Here is a 19,677-nt window from a genome sequence, read left to right on the forward strand (position 1 = left end):
GCGTGTCCTGAAGATTAAACTAGTTAATGGGTGTAAAGCACCTTGGAGACTGCCAGACACACAGGGAGCACAGCATAAAAAAACCACTGCCTAATTGTTATTAGCTACCATTCAAGCCTTGGAGAGCGTGACTCGGCAGCCTGGCCCTCCCATCACCCTCTCTGCGTCTCCTGAGAAAGGCAGCGGGGCCCGGCTCCAGGCTGAGGCCGGGGCTGGAGTCTGGAAGCAGCGCAGACAGAAATGCGTAGGAGTCTGGGTTGCAGCTGCACACACGACACACTAACTTTATTCACATTGATACAAAAGTAGATTTTTCTAGAAATGTTCTCTTGTGCCAGGGGGAGAGAGTTGAGCGGCATGTGGCGGCGGGAGGGCCGGGGGAGGGGGTAGGAAGGGCAAGGGCCAGAGTGGGGGTCGTGGAGGCAGGTCAGCGGGCAGCAGGGGCTGGGAGAACAGGAAGAGCTGGACATGGTGGCCCCTCCGCCCCATTCTAGCCACACCGGAGGGTGGAGGGCATCCACACAGACATATTGGGAGCGTCCAGAGTGCTGGGAAATGGGGGCCAGGGAACTCAGGCAGGAGGAGGCTCTGGGGTGGAATTGTTGACTTTCCTCTCCTCCTGGCCGGCGGCCAGCTCCCCCACGGGACTGATGCCAGGGCTCCCGGGGTGCCCCTTCCCACTTCCCCTTCTTTACACGCTCCTCTTGGAAGGGCTAGACATGCCCAAGAGGGGCCAAGGTGGCGGGTGGGGAAGTGAGGAGTGAGTACACAGATAGACGCTCACGTAGGCAAAGAGGGAGCAGAGGCTGGGCTGCCCACGGAGGGGCCCCAGGGTCTCACTGGGGCAGGGCCTTAAGGATGGCATTCACCTCCTCCGCCACAGCTGTCAGGGCAAATTCAAACTGGTCCTGGGGAGGGGCAGGGGGAGGAGGGTCACGGGGGGGGCCTGGCCTCTGCTCCTGCCCCGGGGGTGGGGGGTGCTTTGGGGAGGTCACTTGCGTGGCGGGGGGGGGGGGGGAGGGAGCCCTCCCAGAGGAGGGGTATGGAGGCAGGCAGGAGAGGCCGGTTGCCGCCACTTCGGTTGGGGAAGGGTGGTGGCTAGGGTGGGTGCAGGGAGGAACGGTTACCTTGGAGCGGACGAGGCCAGGCCGCTGGTCACGGACATGCTCCAGGGTGGCAGCGATGTCAATCTCCTTCACTCCTGGGTAGGGGGAGCACGGGGCTGCTCAGGGGGTGTCCAGAGGAGGGTAGGACCCCGAAAGCCTAGGGCATCCTGGGGTGGGAGGCTTGGAGGACTGGAGAAAGCCTGGGGGTGTGGCAACCTGCCCTCCACGAACTCCTGTGATCCCGGGGGCTGGGGAGACCCTAAGCAGAGGCTGGGCTGTGGGCGAGCTGTGGCCGGGGGGAGGGGGGTCGTCACCTTTTGCCATGCGGTTCAGTACCATGTCGATGAGGATGTAGGTGCCAGTCCTTCCTGCACCGTCACTGAAAGAGGAGATGGTGACAGGCTGAGTTTGGGACCCAGCAGGAATCGGGAGGAGAGGGGGAGACTGGTGGAGCTGTTAGGGTTAGCTGGGGACGGGGTGGGATGAGTGAGCGGAGGATGAGGGAACGGTCATAGCCCCTGGGTCCTGGGAACTGGGCCTCGAGTGGGGAGCCTGTGACCCGTGGGGTGTCTCTTGGGCAGTGAGCTAACCGAAAAGGATAGCCCTGGCTCTGCCCTGAGGCAGAGGCAGCGGGAGGGAATCGCTTTCTCCAGCCTCTGGCCAGGCTTTCATTCAGCAAACTTCTTATGTAAATGACAAGATGGTAAATATTTTCAACTTTGTGGGCCACGTATAGTCTCTGTAGTACGTTCTTTTTTTTTTTTTTCTTCAACTGTTCAAAAAATAGGAACATCATTCTTAGCTCATGGGCCATTAAGAAAACAGATGGTATGCTGAATTTGGCCCATGGGCTGTGGTTTGCTGGCGTCAAGGGGACAGGCAGGCAGCGTGCTTGGGAGGTGGGCTGAGGGAGCAGGACCAGAGAGGGGGTGGGAACCAGGAATGCCCCACCTCAGGGCCCTCTGGCCTGGGCTGTCCTGTCCCCCTCCATCCCCACCGCAGCCCCCCTGAACGCACCTGCAGTGCACAATGATGGGGCAGGAGCGGCCCCGGTAGCACTTGTTCACCTTCCTGCAATAAGAAATGGGCGTGAGGTCAGGGCGCACCGGCATAGGGAAAGGGGAACCGAAACACACACCTGAGGGCCTCTCTTTCTTCCTTTTCTCCCCACATGCCAAGGGCAGAGGAGGGAAGAGGGCTGGAGACAGGAGTCAGGGCTGGAGGCAAAGAACCAGAGATAGTGTAGGTGGCACTGGGCTTGCCTCATCACTTACGAGCTATGTACCCAAGCTGTGCACCTTGGAACAACTGATTTAACCTCTTTGAGCCTCAGTTTTATTACCTGTAAAATGGGGATGATAAGAGTAGTAATCTCCTTCTTCGGGTTCTTACTATGATTATGTGAAATAATCCATGTAAAGAACTAAGTGCAATACCTGGCACACAGTAGGTGCTCATTAAATGATAGTATGATTAATAATAAGACATAATATTAACAGCCACTTCTGCCAGAAGTTCAGGGAGGAAAGGCTTTCTGGTGACTTCAAGGGTGTCAATCTTGCCACATCCTTGCTCTGCGCCTACAACTGCCCAAGGTGTTCCGCTCTCCACCCAGGCTTCCTGTGGTCCTCACCAGCAGTGAGGTCAGGTAGTAGCCCTGGGCACAGAGTTCCCCTGGCGAGGGGAGGACAACACCTCCGCTCTGAATATGATGCTGCGCCTGTCTCCCTGGGTAAGTCTTGCCTCCGCACTGGTGCTCCGTGGTTGGGTCATATTCAGACTTGGTCCACCTGGACCTCAGACTCTGCTGCCCTGATCACAGCAGCTCAGAAATGAGCAGGGGGTTTGTTCCTCTCTCGGTGGCCCAGTCTAACCTGCCCTTGTCCCTTATGACATTCCTGCTTTGAGAGTCACTTGCAGATTTCTGATACCTCCAATGGGCCAGGGCAAGGGAGGACCTTCTGAGGGGTTATTAGAGTACTTCAGGGGAAGCTTGGAACTTAGTGATGTTCCTCCAGGCTTGCAGGGGCCAGGTGACTTTGAAAGGTTTTCCAGGAGTCCACATGGTTTTCTAGCATATTGGCTGGTACATCAGGGCTGGGGTTGAACAGAAGTTGCCACAGTGGTTCCCAATCATTTAATAATAATGATGAGAAACAGTATTTAGAATTAATAGAGCCCTTGCTACGTGCCAAGCACTTAAAGCAGATTTTACAGACTTTATGCTACTGACTTTTGTAACAACCCCTAAAGTATGGGTCATCATTCTCATTTCACAGGTAAGGAAACAGACAGAGGTCAAGGAACTTGCTCAGAGTCACTTTCTAGGACTTAAAGAATTATTTTGCCTTGCCTCTGGTGGACCTTCACCAAACTATATTTATTAAGCAGCAATTAATTTGTTCTGGGTGTCTAATGCCAACTGAGTTTACATAACCCCAGCCTAAAGCAAAGAAATATAACCTTTTAGCTAACCTGTGCAGCCTTAAAACAGGTCCATGCACTAGTTCTATAAAGATTTTTAAAATGTGGAAAACAAAAAAAAAAATAGCTCTGATGCCCCTAGCGTTGCTTTTGAGAAGCCTGTGCCTCAGGCCCCGGGGACCCCAGTTAGAAACCATTGTCCTGAGGCTCAGAAACTATCCCCAGGTTCCTCCCTCTACTGCCCCCCCCCCGACCCCGCCGGCTCTACCCCTCTGCCCTCCGCCTAGCGCCTAGAGACCTCAGGCCAGCCTGGCAAGGGGCAGAGAAGCAGGAAGCGGCCACAGTGTGGGTGAGGCCCCTGCCATGGCAGCAGGCTTCTCAGCCACCTGTCTAGGGAGGGGACAGGCAGGGGATGCTGGAGGCCTGGCCTGGGCACGGTTTCAGCGTCAGAACAGGGCAGGTCCCCCTGTTAGCCTCCTGTCCCAGCCCCCACCTGGTTCCACTGAGTCCCCAAGAATCCAGAGATCCTCCCGCACTCCCTTTGATAGTATTTGTCCCTTGCTTGAGTCCCCCCAGCTCCCGGCTCTCCCAGCAGCCTTCAGGGTGGTCCCTGGGCCCACACGTCCTCATGTCCTGTCCGTGCAGCGGCCACACCTGCCAATGATCACTTTTGTGACTATGCAACTGGAGTGAGAATACTAGCTGCAGATCACAAAAATGACACTGGCAGCCGTGAGAGAGAGAGAGAGAGAGAGAGAGAGAGAGGAGGGAGGGGACAGAGAGGGGAGACGACAGAGCCATGAAGAGAATGAGAGATGGTGGGGGGAGACAGAGACACAGAGAGAGTAAATAGGCAGACATGGGAGGGAGGTGGAGGAAACAGAGCGGGGAGGAGGGACAGGGAGAGGTGCAGAGAGGGGGAAACGTGGATGGAGAGGAAGAGGGAGGCAGCCTTCGAGACAGAGTGATGGAGAAAGAGGTGGGCGGGGGAGGGAGGGGGGAGAGAAGAGGGAAGGAAGGGAGGGAAAGACAAAGGGAAAGAGAAATAGAGGCAAAGAGACACAGAGGGATAAAGAAGGGGGATGGCAGGAGGGAGGGAGAGACAGCAAGGGGACAGCAGACACAGAGACTAGTGCTGGCCACCTGGAAGCACAGGACAGGAGGAAACAGGCAGCAGGGACCGAGGAGAGGGAGAGGGAGAGGAGGAGAGAGGGAGAGAGCTAGAAACAAAGTGAGCCCTTCTTGGGGGGAATGGGGTTATGGAGAAAGCACCGGACACGGAGAGGCAGGGAGAAAAAGAGGGCAAGAGAGAGGGAGGAGACAGCTGGCCAGCAGACAGAGAGCAGACAGGGGCTGGACTACAGCAGTGGAGGAATGGGCACAGCGACACAGAGCGTCAGTTCTGGTTTGGGAGGTGGTGTCTGGAAGGGGGTCCAGGGGGTCAGAGTCAGTCCTGGTTTGGGGTGTCTAGCAGGGGGCACCAGCGGACCTGAGGCCGAGGCTCCAGGTCAGGCTAGAGGATCTGCCTCACCTGACCTGGGGCCCGAGGAGGACCTGATGGACTGGGAGAAGGTAAGGGAGCCTGGCTCCCGGCCCCCTGCTCCTGTGCTGCTCTCTCCCCGGCTCCTCGGAGCCTCCCCCGGGCCGCCCCACCGCCCGGGCGCTGGGGCGCTCACCTGCGGAAGTCCAGCAGGGGCCGGGTGGAGGCCGGGGTGCCCTCTGCCGGCCAACTGAGGAAGTGGAACTGGGTGAGCGTGCGCGTCTCCTGGGTCTGCACGTTCTTCAGGTAGAAGCTCCGCACCAGGAAGTCCTCGCACCAGATGTGCTCCGACACCAGGTTCACCTGCGGAGGAGGGGGCGCAGGCCTGAGCGCGGCAGGGCATCCCCAAATCCTCCCGGCCTCCCAGGCCAGTCAAATTCTAAATCCTCCAGGAAGCTCACCCAACCGCCCGCCCCAACTGTTCCAGCTGTCCCCAAGAACCCTAGCTGTTTGTGTCACTTATGGACTGCTCAGGACAACTGGTGGCTTTTTCATCTAGACACAACTGTTGTGACTTTTCGTTCGTTTGTTTGTTTTGGCTGCGCCCCGTGGCTTGAGGGATCTTAGATCCCCGACCAGGGATCAAACCCAGGCCCAGGGCAGTGAAAGCACCACTGGACCGCGAGGGAATTCCCAATATTGTGAGCTTCTTGAATTCAAAGTTTCTCCTTCCTCTTCTGCACAGAGACTAGCAAAGTGTCTTGCTACACACACCATAAACTTTGATAAAATTCTGTATTTTCATTTGATCTTTTTCTTTAACCACAAGCAAGACCAATTTTTAAAACTTAAAAAAAAAAAAAGACTGTCGCGTGCTCATCTGATGATGCAAAACTGCTATCCAGTGCTCATGAGAAACTGGATGTGTGCAATTAATGTCTCCTGTTTTATTGGGGGGGGGTGTCACCTCCCATTTGTCAGGAGTGTTGCTCCTTCCCTTGCTTTGCCTCTGCCCAGTTCCCCCCTACCTATCTTTTCTCCTAATGAAAACGTTTGTTTCTGTTTTAAATAAGCAATATACGTGACTGGTGGCATTTCTTTCTTTGCTTCAGCCCCCAGGAAACTCAGATCTAAGTTAGGCTCGATAAAAGTAGGTCTCAATCTTGGCCTTTGAGTATACTTATCTTCCCTGTCTCAAAACTGTACTCCTGACTTGTAGCTTCTCACCTTAGTTTCAGTGGTTTTATAGCTTTATATCTGTACCTTTCATCATAGGTCCTTACAAGTGCTTTTTGGCCCTAGACTGGACACACATACACACATGTATATGCATGTATGTGAATATATGTGTATGCACAGACATGTTTACATACACATATGTTCACACATGCATGAGTGGTGCACCATCCACTTTCTCCACCCCCATCGTCTCCTGGCCGTGGGGTCCTGCTGACCTCATACACATGGTAGAGGGAGGAGCCCTCATCTGGCCAGTAGCGGTCACACTGCTTGACACCATCCTCCACCAGCGGGGTCAGCATGACAATGACGGTGCAGCCACTCTCCCACACCATCTAGGGACAGAGACACAGGTAAGCTCCATTCTAACCTCCCTGGGCCCTGGCTGGCCCTGGCTGGCCACAAGGGTGCCTACTCCCTGGAAAAGCCCTCCCTCCAAAAGCCCACCTGCCAGAAGTCTGAGATGGTATGTGACAGTGGGCCCTGTGTGGCTATGTAGGCTGGCATCCGAGGGTCGTGCTCAATCTGCGGACGGGAAAGATACATCATGAGCCAGAATGGGAAATGCCACTATGGAGAGGCTTGGTCAAAGGGAGCGGGCCAGGGTCTGGGGGAGCCTGAGAAGCCCCATTTCCATGCTAGGATATCAGGCTCACAATTCTGGGGCCTTGGGTGGGGAAATAGAGTCTATGGGGGCAGGCTGAAAAGGGGGAGGAGGTGGGGGCCACTCACAATGGGGCTGGCGTTGATGTAATCGCTCCGAGAAGGGCTGCTCTCCACCTTCAGCTTGATGCGAGCGTGGTCATCTGCACAGACCCCGCATCCCACCCCAGAAGCCCCTCCAGTCATTGGGGTCCTGGCACCTCTGCCACTCAGCTTGAGCCAGGACCCCGGCCCCGCCCCCAAGCCCTCCAGAGCTCCCAGCAGACAGAGGGCTGGGGCTGGCAGGTCAGCAGGACTCACTCACAGGGCAGGAAGTCAGGGTTGCGGTTCTTTTTTATGTTGCCCTCCCCCTGGGCGGTGGCACAGGTGTTGGGCTCCGCCTGGTAGGCACACAGGGCCTGCCACTCCTTGGCCAAGCGGTCCCGGTTCCGCAGGTGGTCCTCCATGTACGCCTACAGGGACACCACAGCCTGGCGCTGGCCCCCACTGCTAGCCCTGCCCCTCCCACCGTCCGGTCCCCTCACCCCCTCTGGGCCGATGCCCTGTCCTGACCAGAATCATATGTCCCGTGGAGATGTCCATGTTGGCCTGGGCGGGCTCCTCGCACCAGGACGGTGTGCTGCTGTGGGAGCTGGGGCTGGCCTGGGCCGCGTCACTGAACTGCGAGGACACGCTGCTCACCCGAGAGGGCTCCGGTGGACCCTCTGCCCGGTTGAACAGGGACTTCGTGGCCATGTGCTGGCGGCACAGGTCCTGCGGATGAAGGATGGGGCAGGGTCCAAGGTCCCCTGAATCCTCCCCAACAGAGTCCTGAGCTCAGTTCAGTAGAGTCCCTAGGCTTGTCCTTGATTGCTTTTGAATGAAACCCATTTCCTCTGGGGTAGGGTCTTCTGCCATGGCTCTCATCCTTTTCGGGGCTGTTCTGCTTGGCTGGTGCCTATGACAACCTCAGATGTCACAGAGCAGAAGCCTAGAGCCCCCCCGAATCGCAGCACCGGGGAGAACTTCAGCAACCACGGGCTCTCACTTCCCATCCATTCAAAATGGCCCCGCAGCACTCCCACTGGGGCTTCTCCAGCCCCTGCCTGGACATCCAGCTCCCCACCCTCATCCCAGGTGAGACCCAGACTCCCGAGCCCCTTCCATTCCCTCTCATCAACAAGCGTCTGGGGCTGCACACCTGGTACTCAAAGGTAGTGTCACCGTGGGCGCCCTCGGGTCCCAGCGCGGCCAGGCGCTCCTTGTCCCGCTGCCGCGCTCGCTGCCGTGCACACAGGGCCACTGCCAGAGCCACGAGCAACCCAGCCACACCCGCCAGGGCCACCAGAGTAAGCAGCACGGAGCGCACGGGAGAGGTGCTATGGGCCGGTCGGGGAAGGACGGCGGCTGCCTCCTCCCTCTGTGGGAACAAGGCTAGAATCAAGGGGGGCGGTGGTGTGGGGAGACTTAGGAGCTGCTTCCCACCCCTGTCCCATGGCCCACTCCCTGCTAGGATATCTTCTGGGGCAAAACTGGGAGGCAGGGGCATGGCGGTACAGGCAGAAGGACTTGGAGAGGCCGAAGATCTTCCTTCTCAATCCCCATTGAGGCAACTCAACCACATTGCACTGCCAGAGACTTAGTGGGTGACCCTCCCTAGGAGTTTTTGCATTTAAAAATGGATACATTGAAGTGTAGAGAGACCCAAGGGATCAAATAGTAGAATGTGAGGCATCAGTGTTGGATGCAGAATAGAAGCATATTTTGAGTTCAGTGTCCTTTCTGTGTCATGTTTTCCCTTGGAATCTGCTCTAGAACATCTATGGACAGCTATGGCCATCTCAGGTAGTTCTTCCAAGTAAGCTGGCTTCGGAGAGAAGGCTGGACCTGCGGGGAGCAGGAGCCGCTGGGGGCCATCTGCTGGTCAGAAAGAAAACTGCATGGGGGAGGGCTGCTTTGGCCAAGCTGGGGGACCAGCCAGATAGATCTCAGCTCCTATTCTCCCGTCGTTTGCCTTCATCCTCTTGTGGGCAACATCAGCCCTCTGGGGCTTTGACTGATCCTTCAGTTATCTCATACCTGTCCCACGCCTGTCTGCAAGATCTGGAGCCCTGTCTGTGCTTCCAGTTCAGACTTCACCATCCCTGCAGGGAGGATGTAGGTCAGATTCTGTCCGGCCCCATGTGGTCTCCACCCCATGTCATGCTATGCCAGGTGGCAGGCAGGGTCCATGTGGGCTGGGAATATTTCAAGGGGAGCACCAGCCACAGGCCTGGATATATACAACTCGGGCTGGGGTCAAGGAGTATTTACCAGCTTGCTTGGTCACATCCGCCAAAGACAGGTTCTGTTCATTGTGCTGGATGCGGAAGGTAAGGGCTGGTCCCACGACACTGCCGAATAGGAGGTATGTTACTGCTTCACCCACCACAGACGCCAGATTCAAAATGAGAGGTCCTCTCCGGCCCTCTCCCTGTTAGAGGATGGGGCTAAAACCAATCAGAGATGCCATACAGGGGTGTTGGAGGCTGGGAAGATACTGGATTGGGCCAGTAGCAGGGCTGGGTGTGGCTGTACCTTCAGTGCAGCTGGAAACATCTTTGACCCGACCTTGGCCCCTTACTCACAGTTTGTCTTCCCCTCCTACCCTGAGCCCCTCCAGCCACCTCCCGCTTCAAGCTACCTGCTAGATCCCTGCTGCCCCAGCCAGATACAGCCCCACCTGATGTTGATGAAGCTGCCCGAGGACATGTGCACATGCTCAGCCAGGATCTCCAGAAGCTTCACTCCTGCAGCCAGACTCAGGGGCCTGGAGGTGGGGAGCCGGCAGAGGAAGGAAAGTGGGGACCCTCTAGGCCACTATCTTGAAACAACCTCCGGGGTGCATAGCAGCCCAGCCCCGTGTCTACTTCACATCTGGACCTTCTGCTCTCTGCTTCCTGCCAGGCAGGCCAGCCCAACACCCAAGGGACCAGGAGACTGCCCCAGGCTGGAGCCCTTACTTCTGGTCAGTGACAATGTAGCCATATTCCTCTGCTGATGGCCTAGCAGAGGGCTGCCCTGCCGCCGTGGGCTGGCTCTGGCCCAGTGGGCTTTTCTCCTCTCGCAGGATGGGCATGGCAGGGGGGCCGGCAGCTTTGGGAGGCTCAGAGGATCCAGAGCTCAGCTCCTGCTGGGCTTTATTGGAGGTGGGACCAGCAGTGGGGGATCCGGCCAGGGAGGGCGTGGGCGGTGGAGGCTCCGCTGCGTCTGCGCCCTGCACATGCTCCTCCATTGTCTGTTTAGAAGAGAGGATAGAGGTACGGTCTCTAACAGTGGAGGGGTCGGGGGGAGGGGGTCCACACTCTGGACACTGAGCTCCCACAGGGGTGCTTAGGACATGTTTCTCTTTCTATCCCCAGGCCCAGGTCAGCACTGGGTACAGAGAGGGCATCCAGGAAAGTGAGCCAAGTGGATGAATGAAAGAATGAATGAATGAATGAAAAAAGGACTGAATGAGTGATTATTCATGATCAGTAATAATCCACAGGATGGGGCTGGAGTGGGGAGAAGCTCCGGAGGGAGGAAAGCTGGGGTTAGGGGAGAAGATGAACAGGCAGGCCGTGGTTTTTCGACTTTTGTTTAGCCACACAATCTTAGAAATCCAACATGTGAAACAGGGTGCCTCAAGCTGCAGGGCAGTCAGGAGCCTGCCTGCTCGCATCCCCCCGCTTCCCCTAGGGACCCTCAGAGTGAGGTCTGAGATGACTGTAGTGTAAAAAAGCAGTGAATCAAGAATTCTAGCTTCTGGTCCCAGCTCTGCCTTTAACTTGAGGTGAGACCTTAAACAATGACTTGCAGCCTCTGGGCCTCAGTTCCACCAAAATGAGGGCTTGGAGGATACAGATTCTGGGTCCTGATCCTGAGATTTGGATTTCAGTCAGGGGGTTTGCTGCCGTTGGGCACTTATGGGTCAGGGAGGTGTCACAAACTCACTTTCTTCATGTCAGCTCCAATGTTTACAACCCCTCCTGCAGAGACAGGAAAAACAAGACTCTGGGCAAAGGGCCAAGGCCAAGGTCCACACAACACAGGTGGGAGAAGAGGCCAGAGGCCCTGAGCCTGTTACATTTGCTGTGGCCTCTTTCCCTGCAGTCAGTAACCAAGACCCTATCGCTGGTCTCATCCTAAGCATGGCCTCATGCCTCTGTGCATCTGCCTTAAAATTCATTGTTTTATCAACTCCTCCCTCTGTTAGTGGCCACACCTCTCACTCAAAGCTATTCTTTGCTCAGTCCTCCCTCTACCCATCAATCATTGGCTTCTCCTTTTTAGTGGCCACGCTCCTCCTTAGGTCCTCACTATCTTCCGCCCAGCTTTCTCCATGCCTCCTGGTCCCGGCTCACACCCCCTGTTGGCTTCTTTTCCCATTGCTTCCATCCTCCAGTCCTTTCCTGCTCTAACTCCTCGGCTCACCACCCCACCCCTTGCTCCCTGCCCTTGGCTGGCAATGACTCCGTGTCTCAGAAGAACTCCCTCCCCTGACCTTGGCCCTTTCCCTCTAGGTTGCTTGCTGTGGAGGCCTCCACGGGGTTGGTAGTCTCACCCCCGTGAGACTGGACACTCACCCAGATTTCGTCCTGCACCCTTGGGCAGCAGTTGCAGCAGGGTGGAGAGGGTGGAGAGCTGCTCAGGAGTCAGCTGACGGAGCTCCACCCCGTAGCCCTCCAGCACAGCTGCCAGCCTCTGCAGAGTCACATCTGCTGGGAGCCAGACACGGAGCTCAGGGCTGGTGCCGAGATGAACTTGTGGGATGCGTTTGGGGGTGGGAGGGGACCGGCACATTTACGAACTTCTCAAACACCAGGACACTGATGCCCTCCCCTTCCCACCCTTGTCCACACTTTGGGGGAAAGAGCTTCCTGTGTCAAGACCAAACTTCAGGCCCAGCAGGGACTCCTTGATCCCCCAGCTGAAGAAGAGTCATGTCAGCTCTACTGCCCCCACTGTATCCCCACTGCCTACCTAGTGCCTGGCATAGAGCAGGTGGTTGGTAGACACTAGCTGAGTGTGCGGATGACTTTAAGGACAAGTTAACAAATGCGTGGGCAGTCAGGAAGGACCCTCCCCGCCCCACCTCCCAGAAAGCAGCCCCACAGGCAGGGAGTGGGTGCTGCGGACTCTGTTACCTGGCTGCTCTTCTGGGGAAGGAGGCTTCTCCCTGCGACCCTCTAGTCCTTTCTCCTCATAGCCTTCTGAGGAGTCATCTGCCTGGCTGCTGCCCCCTTGCTCTGGCAGCCTTGGTGCCCTGGCCCTGCTGGGCACTTGTGGCTCCTGGGCCAGGTAGAGCAGCCCTGACTCCTGGAAAAGCTGAGCAGGCGGAGGCCCTGGAGGGTCCCCATAGGAATGGCCAGGGTGAGCCCCGAACGTGCCCTTGGAGGCAGTTCTGCTGAAGAGGGCTGGGGGTTCAGCCTTGGGCAGGGGGCCAACACTGACCATTCCTGGGGAGCTCTCTGAGCTCCGGGGGCCATCGCGGGAGCCAAACTGTGGGAAACCAGAGATTCGGATGAGAGCAGACATCAGGGCTGGGGGACTGGGGTTGCGGTGGGGCGGAGGTCTAGGGCTCACCTGATGGAACAAGTAGGGCTGCAGCAGGGCAGGTTCATAACTCAGGGCAGGGTGGGGGGGCTGCGGGGGCAGCAGCAGGTGCTCCAGGAGAGGGGGCAGCAGGTCAGCCTGCAAAGGGGAGAGGGGGGAGCCTGCCCCAGCTCCACCCCTGCCTACTGGAGGTCGAGGAAGCCGATGCTGGGGAGCAGGGGCGGAGCCAGTGGGGATGCCCTGTAAAAGCAGCTCCCCAGCGGGACCCGGTCTCCTGGGCGCCAAGCCAGATCTGGGGAGGAAAGCAAAGTGTGTGTGTGTGTTTATGTTTGTGTGTGTGTGTGTGTGTGTTGGTTGTGTGTGGGAGGGCGTATAGAGCCTACGAGGCAGAGATGGTGGGTCCAGGCTTAGCATAGAATGAGCCTGCTCTCTTAAGAGATGAGGTAGCCTCAGGCGAGGAGACTGTAGCATCGGGAAGGGCCAGAGAGCCAAGCCTGGGGCGGAGGTCATTGCCTCCCTGGTAAGCATGCCTGGGTCCCTGCAACACAGCGGCAGAGCTGGAAGCGTGAGGCTAGGGATGGAAAGGGGAGAACAGGAGAAGGGGAAGGCAGCTGGGAACCGCTCTAGATGACCTGTGTCTGCAGCTTGCCACACTGTCCCCGTGGGCATGTCCCCAGGTACGCATTCGAACATTCAGTACTGTGCCCTCTCACTCCTCTGCCTTCTTCACCTGGTATCATCATCTGAGCCCCAAGCCGTCATTTACTTTCCTTTGCTTTACAGGGTCTGAATGATGCCTTCAGAGGCCCTAACCACTAAAAGATGATGGTACCTCCTACCATATACAATTCCACATAGTAACAAAACTGAACATTAAACAACTTCAGTCTGACAAAATTCTAATTTGTTCCGTGAGGACTACTTTGATGCTTCTATTAAGATACCAAATGTCCTGTATACACTGCTATATTTAAAATAGATAACCAACAAGGACCTACTGTGTAGCACAGGGAACTCTGCTCAATATTATGAAACAATCTAAATGGGAAAAGAATTTGAAAAAGAATAGATACACGTATATTTTTAAAAAACTGTAAAAAGGAACATAATTTTACACGTACTTATAAGTACTTATATATACGTCTGTGCCAATACCAGGTAGTATTAATTAGTATAGCTTCTCCACTCTCTCTATCTCCTGGTGCATCCCAGAAATCGGTTCAAGTATTACCATTATCTGATTCATATCTGAGTCTGATGTGGGTGAAACTTTGTTAACATATCTTTCCTACGTCAGTACTAGAGAAAAAGTAATTTGTCTTGTTCTACTAATTTGTATCCATAAAGATTAGCACAGTGATTGACACATAGTATAACCCTGTATTTTTTGCTGAGTAAATGAATTCATTAAAAGACAAACCAGACCAAAACCAAAATACCAAATATCCAAATGTTTCAAAACAGTTTTTAACACATCAATTATACGTCGATAAAAATTTAAAAAAAAAAGACTTTGTCAGGCAAAAAAAACACAAAACAAAACAGTTTTTAATGGCCCTCTTTTGCTGGATCCCCAGGGATGAGCTCAGCTCGTGTTGGGCATGTGAGCATGTCAGATGACTACTCCAGAACCTCTTTTACCCATGCCCCAGCCTGCTGATTTTTGTACCCATTTCCCTCTGTCCATCAGGATGACCACAGATCCACCAGCCTTGCTATGATAGAGCTGATGAGAAATGATGCCTACCTGTCCCTTGGATGGGGCTCTGCAGGGTGAAGCCTGGGGATGCGCTCCATTTCCTGGGAGATCACATACTGGGTGAGGTCATCATGCCAGGACAGTCCTGCCAGGGAACAGAATAGGGTGAGACTGAGATTGGCCTGGGACAGTCTGAGGGCCCAGTAACAGGGACCAGTGTAGATCAAAACTGCACCCTCTACCCAGCAGTGTATTGAATCTGGCAGGGAAGAGGAGCCGCGGAGGGGGTCTAGAGATGCGGTGGGTGATTTGAGCTGTCCTTGTCCCACACTCAGGTATAGATTTGGGAGTGAGACTGCTTCCAGTGAGACTGGGTTTAAGTCCTCTGCCACTTAACTAATTGCGTGACCTTAGCTGAACCTATCTGAGCCTTAGTTCTCTCACCTGAAAAATGGGGGTTATACCTCCTAAAATTGTTGCGATAATTAAAATACACAATACAAAATGGTTAGAATAGTACCTGACACATAGGGAGCTTTCAATAAGCGCTATTATTATCATCATCGCCAATATTATTATTCAGCTTCTTTTTATTGATCCTGAACCTTAGTTTTCTTTATTTGTAAAGTGGGAATAATATGTACTTTATGGGTCTGTAGTAAAGATTAAGTGCAACCAGGGAAATAAAGTGCTTGGAAAACTCCAAAGCACTATACACCTGTTTTAAACATTCATCAGCATCATCTTATCCTGAGGCAGATCTCCTGTTTGACCGTTTTCCTCTATGAAACTCTGCTCTCAGGAAAGGTCAGTCATCTATTTTAAAGGGATAATCTCCCACTCTCCACCCCCATTCCCCCATTCCTTTTTTCCTTGTTTCTGCATTAATAATCTGTACTGCTCTTAACTCATATCCTGGGATCTATACCTGCTTTTTTGCCTATTAACATTAGATGAACTATCTGTGTTCCTGTATAAGGCCAATTCCTCTACTTGAGCACTAGATTTCATCCCCTACTACCTTACCTACTCAAGAACATCTTCCCCACAATTCTCCCCTATTTCCTACATCATCATTTTCTCCTGTTCTCTACTGAATTATTCCCATTCAAATACAAACATGATGCAGTTTCTCCCATCTTATAAAAATACTGTTTGATCCCACATTCCCCTCCAGCTATCACCCCATTTCTTTGCTTTTCTTTGCAGCAAGACTCTTTGAAAGTGTTCTCTATACTGGCTGTATCCAGTGCTTTTCCTCCCATTCCCTCTTCTCCACTCTATTCAGGATTTTATTCCCAACTATTCTACCAAAACTGCTTTCATCAAGATCACCAGTGGCTTCTGCATATCTAAACCCAGGGTCAATTCTCGGATCTCATCTTACTTAACCTACCACCATCATTTGACACTGTTGATCACTCCTTCCTCATTGATACACTTTCACTTAGCTTCCAGGACACCAAACACTCTTGTTTTTCCTCCTACCTTGCTGGCTCTCCCTTCTCAGACTCGCTTGTTGGTTCTGCTGCTTCTCCTGGTCCTCTTAATAATAGAATTCTTTAGGGCTCTTCTTCATAAACACACAATCTTTTGGTTATTTCATTCACCTCATGGGTTTAATTACCATCTATATGCCACAGAATCCCAAATTCCTATCTCCACTCCAGACCTCTCTCTTTCAAAACCCAATCTTATATACTCAACTTCCCACGTTATTGAATGGATATCTTAAACTCAGTGTATTCAAAACTGAACACCCCTTTCCCCAAGTTGATCCTTCTGCATAATTAATGACATGTCCATCAACCCAGTTGTTCAGGCAATAAAACCTAGGTGTCATCCTTGACTACTCCCTTTCTTTCATGGCCCTAGCCAATATTTCATGAAATCATGCTCACTACCTTAAAAATACAGGCAGAATTCTGTCATTTCTCATTACCTCCCTGCAACCACCCTGGTCCATGCTTATTCATCTCTTACATGAGTTACTGTAATAGCTTTTAATGTTTCATGTTTCTGTTTCTACCCTTGACTCCCTACATTCCATTATCAACACAGCAGCAAGAGTGATCTTTTTAAAGCAGAAGTGAGATCAGGCTCCCCTATGCTCAAACCTTGCGATGGTTTCCTCTTTTACTCAGAGTAAAGCCAATGTCCGTACATTCTCATATAAAATCCCAGAGCACCCCTTCCCTCATTACCTACCTGACTGCATCTTCTACTCTTCCTCTCCAGCACTCCTTTAGAGACACTCTGTACAGGGGTTCTCCATGGTGTTCCTCAAACTCATGCTCCTATCTTAGGACTTTTATTCTAGCTCCCTGGCCACCCGAAACACTCTTCCCTGAGATAACCTTCTGGGAAAGCATCCCCACCTCCTTGATGTCTTTATTTGAATTTCATAGTCTCAATAAGGTCTATCTTGACCACTCAATTTAATATCACAGCTTCCTACCTCACCATTTCTGATCCCTTTATCCTGCTGTAATTGTTTTGTCCATTGCACTTATCACCTTCTAACATACTAATGTTTTCTAATTTCTAGTGTATTCCCTCCCTTCACCCCCGAATGTAAACCCCAGTAGGCAGAGATCTTTGTTTCACTCCCTGATATATCCCAAGCACCTAAAACTACATTTGCCACGTACAAGTACCCGATAAATATTGGTTGAATGAGTGAATTGGATGAGGGGGGTATTCTCCTGGCTGAAGACTCCAGGATTCATGGTCCTGGAGTACTCAGTCAGTTCCAGAGAGTGGGTTGGTCCTAAAGATATAAATGCTGGCCTCTTCCAGTGGCGTCTTCTAGAAGCCTCCTCTGGATTCCTCCAGAGAGTCTAAGTGTGAACAGCCTATCTCTAGGGTTCCACCCCCACTCCTGTCTTGCCTCCTTCTCCAGTAAGGTCTGGGAAGGTGAGGTTCCAGAGTGGGTGTGATAGGAATGTTCCGTGAGAGAAATCCTGGAGTCAGGTGACCCCTCCCTTCCCCACCCTTATCTAAACAAGTTACAGTCTCCCTCCTCCAGCGCATCTAGACCTCACCTTGGGACATGAGCTGTCGGAGGACACCTTGTAAGCGTTGAAGAACTGGGGAGGTGACTTGCAAGAGGGGCCGGGCTTGCCCCACTCCCACCTGGCATTGTCCAAACAAGCCATCTAAGAGCACAAAAGTGGTGTCAGCGGGGGGCTTGGACAACAGGCCTTCCCAAGTCCAGGCTGCAGATAGACAGCACTCCCTCAATCTCCTCTCTTGGCTTCAGAGAGCTCCGCTCCTCCAGTCCAGTCCCCCTTTTCTCCAAGCCCAGTTCCCCTTCTCCCTTCCAGTCCACCCCACTTCTTTCTTATTATATATCCCCCCCCAACCCTGTTTTGTAAATCCTATGTTTGGGCCTCACTCACCCTGAATACAGACTTCGCGGTGAGAGCAGAGTCTGCGGTCAAACAGACAGCCTGTAGGGGACAGGTGAGCGGAGGCTCAGACACCCACACACATAGAACGGTCAGATGGATGAACAGGCTAGCAAAGGGGGGAGCAGATGGGGTCCATTCTTTCATTCTAAGGAAGGCTTTATTATGCTGGGAGGAGAGGAGGAAGAGTCCTCCTCTTGAGAAGAAAGCACTGGCTTTGGATATTTTTTTTTTTTTTTTTGCGGTACGTGGGCCTCTCCCGTTGCGGAGGACAGGCTCCGGACGCACGGGCTCAGCGGCCATGGCTCACGGACCCAGCCGCTCCGCAGCATGTGGGATCTTCCCGGACCGGGGCATGAACCCGCATCCCCTGCATCGGCAGGCGGACTCTCAACCACTGCGCCACCAGGGAAGCCCCTGGCTTTGGATTTTAAAGATCTGCAAGTCTGGATTCTTTCCCTAAAAGCCTCTGTGAGCTTAAGTGAGTAATGGGGAGAAGAACCCTCCAGGTGCATGGGAGTCGTGATGGTGGAGAATCATATACTGATACTTCTACTCTCATAGAATTACTATGGGGTAGTTTTTGTCCAAATTCTGAGGAAAAGGGGACTTTCCTTTCCCAATCTCCACAAGCATCTTATGATGGCCTGGGGCTCAGAAGAGATGGGAACCCCAGCACACTTCCCCTTCGTGTGGGAAAGGGGTAGCGGCGGGGTGTCTCTAAGGCAATGCTCCCCACGCTGTCCCTGCAGTCCGCGGCCCCTGTACTGCTGGGGCGGTTCGTGGTGCTGAAGCTCTGAGCCTGGCGCCGCTGAGGGCTTGCCTGGAAGCAGTGATGGGGGAGGGAAGGGTAACAGGGTGAGGAGTCTCCAAGGGACGTCACCTCTCCGCCATTCCAGCCTTCATCTTCCACCCTCCTAACCCGCGGCGCCACAGGAAGTATCTCGCATTGGCCTCCAAGCCCGGCGGGGAAGAAGAGCGCCAGACGGCGAGCTTGCCCCCTTCCCCCACGTGCGCCCCGCCCCCACCCTCCCCCTGCCCATGAGTCAGCGCTGACTGTCTCTGTCCGCACAGACGTGAGTCAGCACCAGGCCTGGCCGTGGGGAGGGGGACGTGAGACGACCCTTCCCTCTTCACCTTCTTCGGCCCCCTCCCCCAGCTGTCCCTCTCTTATCGGAGAACAGATTACAGCCATCGGCCTCTCCGGGCTTGAAGAGAAACCCTGGCCCCTCCCTCGGCCTGATCCTGTACGGAAAGCTGGGACCCCGGAGCTCGCGGCCCCGACTTCTACTCCCGGCAGATCAGGGCTCCCTCTCCTTCCCTCCCCTCCTCCATCCCTCAGCGCCTGTCGCCACTTTTTGGCGCCTCGGAGAGACTTGCTTCTCCTGAGGTCCTGTATCCCGTCTCTAGGTCCCTCTGTCCATATGCACCCCCATTCCGTCTCCCCAAACCGCAGTCTTCCCCGCTTCTCTTAGGTCCCGCCCCCGGGCTCCCAGCCCCACCTCCAGGCCTACGCCCCTTTCCTCGCAGACGCCCTCTCATCTTCCTCATCTCACAGTGCCTCCCCCTACCCCACTCCACACACACAGTCTACCTGAGCTCGCGACCTGCGTGACACTTCCCCCCACGCCCCCCACCGAGTTCTGCTCCCGGCACCATCCTCCCCCAATCCCCCCATTTCCTCCTGACCGTGGGCGCTAATGGCGTTGCAGCCTCCCGGACGGCTGCCCAGCAGCATCAGGCAGAGGAGCACCCGGAGACCCCCAGATGCCCCGGGACCCCCAGGCCGCCGCGGGCGCCGCATCCTTCCGGGCTCCGCGCTCCCGCTCGGCTGCCGGAGCCGCAGCGACTCGGGCCGGAGCCTGCCAGAGGGGCCGAGGCGGGGCCTGCCACTCCCCACCCACCGAGGCGGGGTCTACACGCCCCTCTCGCGGCAACTCCGCCAACCCCAGGCGGATGGTGACGACATTTCCACCCCCGGCTCTTGCGTTGATTTGCGTCATTCGTGGCGTAAAAGCACTGGCTTACTGGGGGTCCTACCCACCCGGTCCCTCCTACCCACCCGGTCCCTCCTACCCCAAATAGTAGGCGCCTCTCTAG

General features: G+C 54.5%; 1 protein-coding gene across 3 annotated transcripts; it reads right to left on the reverse strand.

Annotated features, from left to right (window-relative positions):
• Positions 1 to 257: 257 nt before the first annotated feature.
• On the reverse strand, positions 258 to 19,456 carry PTPRN (protein tyrosine phosphatase receptor type N). 3 transcript variants are annotated; one of them, XM_081242713.1, is made up of 23 exons: positions 19,267 to 19,456; positions 17,569 to 17,619; positions 17,212 to 17,325; positions 14,216 to 14,312; positions 12,499 to 12,760; positions 12,060 to 12,414; positions 11,499 to 11,630; positions 10,867 to 10,901; positions 9,894 to 10,168; positions 9,614 to 9,700; positions 9,205 to 9,284; positions 8,971 to 9,035; positions 8,093 to 8,311; positions 7,465 to 7,665; positions 7,217 to 7,364; positions 6,982 to 7,055; positions 6,697 to 6,774; positions 6,465 to 6,584; positions 5,207 to 5,373; positions 2,124 to 2,177; positions 1,421 to 1,485; positions 1,128 to 1,201; positions 258 to 908 (listed from the first exon to the last, which is right to left on the reverse strand). In XM_081242713.1, exons 1-23 carry the CDS (start codon positions 19,379 to 19,381, stop codon positions 837 to 839), a joined length of 2,940 nt encoding a protein of 979 aa, XP_081098839.1. In that variant the 5' UTR covers positions 19,382 to 19,456; the 3' UTR covers positions 258 to 836. The 3 variants fall into 3 exon arrangements, with proteins under 3 accessions (XP_081098839.1, XP_081098840.1, XP_081098841.1); XM_081242714.1 differs by lacking the exon at positions 17,569 to 17,619; XM_081242715.1 differs by lacking the exon at positions 9,614 to 9,700.
• Positions 19,457 to 19,677: the final 221 nt, after the last annotated feature.

This window comes from Mesoplodon bidens (assembly GCF_964165515.1).
Source record: "Mesoplodon bidens genome assembly, chromosome: 8".
Lineage (NCBI taxonomy): Eukaryota > Metazoa > Chordata > Mammalia > Artiodactyla > Ziphiidae > Mesoplodon > Mesoplodon bidens.

What these genes read in the sequence shown, in the direction of transcription:
- PTPRN (XM_081242713.1), bottom strand. Translation starts at nt 19,381, where the DNA reads ATGCGGCGCCCGCGGCGGCCTGGGGGTCCCGGGGCATCTGGGGGTCTC. An exon ending in CCATCTCAGACTTCTGGCAG is followed by an intron (nt 6,585 to 6,696) that starts GTGGGCTTTTGG and finishes CTCTGTCCCTAG; the next exon opens with ATGGTGTGGGAGAGTGGCTG. An exon ending in CCCTCTACCATGTGTATGAG is followed by an intron (nt 5,374 to 6,464) that starts GTCAGCAGGACC and finishes CCTCCTCCGCAG; the next exon opens with GTGAACCTGGTGTCGGAGCA.